Here is a 2,500-nt window from a genome sequence, read left to right as displayed (position 1 = left end):
CAACTGGAGAGAAAAATAAATGCATTGATGAATGACATGACAGTATAAACAGTGACAGGCAAAATCCCTCAACAGCGACACCTGCAGGCAAAGATTCTTTTTTTTCATTGCAGTTGAAAAGGCTTTAGAAATCAGAGAGAGAAAAACGGCTCACTGGAGTGGATTGTTCAGTTAAAACATTTGAATACACGTTTGAAAGATGATGAATGTTTTGTAAAACTGAATGTCATGAAACCTTTAAACTCAGTCAATCCAGAAATAACATACCACTGAATTCAGTGATTGACCAATCAGAATCAAGCATTCAACCAAGCTGTGTAATAAAACGTGTTACCGAACTGGGAAAAAGTAACTAGTTACATTTCTAGTTACCAACGTGTTACTTTGTAACGTTATCTGTAACAAACATTTATATGTGTTATTAATTAACATTTATTAATATAAAAAGAATGACTCTACGAGGTTGCCATGGTTACCAGGAGGTTCAGAGGGTTGATGATGTCACCGGGCGGAACGCAGCGTGGCTCCGAGGTCCCGTTCAATCGGATTTCTGTCAGGTACAGCAGCCACTTCCCATTGGACGCCTCCCACGGCCAATCAAATTCCACCTCCAGGTAGCCCAAGTCGCCCAGCGGCTTCCCCAATATCTCCACCTGACAGGAAACACAAGCCATCAACTTCCTGTTTATCAGGAAACACAAGCCATCTACTTCCTGTTTATCAGGAAACACAAGCCATCTACTTCGACAAAAGCCTTTTATTTAGACAAATGTTATGGCAATGTAAAAAATGCTTATGCAGCTGAGGCTAAACCTCCACTGTCCACTGCTAAACCCCCATTTAACATGTCAGATCACAATGTTGTCCACTTGATTCCCACATATAAGTCACTGCTTAAAAGCAGTAAACCACAAGTTAAAACTATTCATGTGTGGGACAATGACAGCATAGAAACACTCAAGGGTTGCTTTTGTTGCACTGACTGGAGCCTTTTCCACAGCCTAGACTTGGAGGAGGCTACAGATACGATGACAGAATACATTAAATTCTGTAAAGATAACATGTTGACAAAAAAAACAATAACCATGTACCCTAATAATAAACCCTACATTTCAAGGGAAATTAAAGAGTGCCTGGTTAAGAAACAAAGAGCGTTTAAAAGTGGAGATTTGGTAACTATGAGGAATATCCAGAAAGAGATCAATCAAAAAATTGGGGATGCTAAACGGAAAGAGAAGGAGAAGTTTGAGTCATACTGCTCCTCTTCTAATTCCAAAAAAATGTGGGAATCTATGAAGGCCATGACCAACATGGCTCCAGCAAAGAAGGGCCTTAGTGTTTCAAATGAAAAGGAAAAGGCCAATGAACTAAACAACTTTTATGCAAGGTTTGAAACAGCAGATTTCCTGCAGGAGAAAATAGCTGCCCTTGAGTCTGTGCCCACACACAGTGATCTGGGAATTACTGTGGATCTACATGAAGTCCAGAAGATGTTTGCACACACATGTCCCCGGAAGGCCTCAGGTCCAGATGGAATATGTGGCCGGCTGCTGCACTCATGCAGTCAGGAACTTGCAGAGGCTTGGTGTCCCATCTACCAAAAGTCACTGGACTCATGTACTGTTCCGTCCACTTGGAAAGACTCTATTATAATCCCTGTTCCCAAAAAAACATGATGCAAGGAAAATAATGACTATCGACCTGTCGCTTTGACCTCAGTGATTATGAAGTGTTTTGAGAAAATCATTATCAGTCTACTGAAGGCAGCGGTTGATTGTTCATTGGACACCTTTCAGTTTGCTTACAGGAGTAACAGAGGCATAGAGGATGCTGTTCTGGCCTTGGATTATTGTCTCCGCCAGGCCGAAGGCATGGTGGAGAGTATGTTTTCGTTTGATTTTCGTTGGTTCCACCAAGCTAACATTGGTCAAGCTTCACGTGACACGTGACAATATGTTGAAAGGGTGTGCTTTGATTGGCTAGCGAGACGCATGACGAAATACATACCTATAAATAGGTGAGTCACTTCGAAACACTGCGGTGCGTGTTTCGAAGTGACATCAGTGCCATCAGCCAAGCTAACATTTAGTCAGGAGATATTAGCAGAAAAAGTTCCAATCTTGGAATAAATTCCTTACCAAAAATCCTGCTGCTGGCGGAGACTTGTGCTCAGGAACAATCAGTACAAACTGAGATTACAGCTAAGATCACAGCTGAGATCACACAATGCAACTAACTCTCATTACGCAAACTGAAGAAGCAGGAAATTATCGTCTGAAACCTCATGAAGAAGCAAAGGCGCAATGCTGACAGCAGAAAGCCAAAGCTAAGAAAAGAAGGCACTGGTCACAGTATTGAATAGATGAAAGACAACATCAACGAGCAGATTACACCAATAAGAAGAGATGCTACAGATCACCTAAAGAACAAGAAGACGTCCAAGCTGATACTGTAAGATATACTCCTGGACAAAGACCCAACTGCAATCAAGCAAAACAAC

General features: G+C 41.6%; 1 protein-coding gene across 1 annotated transcript in view; it reads right to left on the bottom strand.

Moving 5' to 3' along the window:
* LOC311054877 (integrin alpha-3-like) overlaps nucleotides 1-2,500 on the bottom strand; it is a 48,558-nt gene that overhangs the window by 11,352 nt on the left and 34,706 nt on the right. Inside the window, exons 22-23 of the mRNA XM_084070873.1 lie at nucleotides 477-653; nucleotides 1-3 (exon numbers count right to left, since the gene is read on the bottom strand). The exon at nucleotides 1-3 is cut by the window's left edge and continues 132 nt beyond it. Coding sequence (XP_083926999.1) covers nucleotides 1-3; nucleotides 477-653 — 180 coding nt within the window. The remainder of the gene's footprint in view (nucleotides 4-476; nucleotides 654-2,500) is intronic.

This window comes from Gymnoscopelus microlampas (assembly GCF_963454915.1).
Source record: "Gymnoscopelus microlampas genome assembly, chromosome: 11".
In the NCBI taxonomy this organism is placed as follows: Eukaryota; Metazoa; Chordata; class Actinopteri; order Myctophiformes; family Myctophidae; genus Gymnoscopelus; species Gymnoscopelus microlampas.
This window is presented reverse-complemented; position numbering and strand designations above follow the sequence as displayed.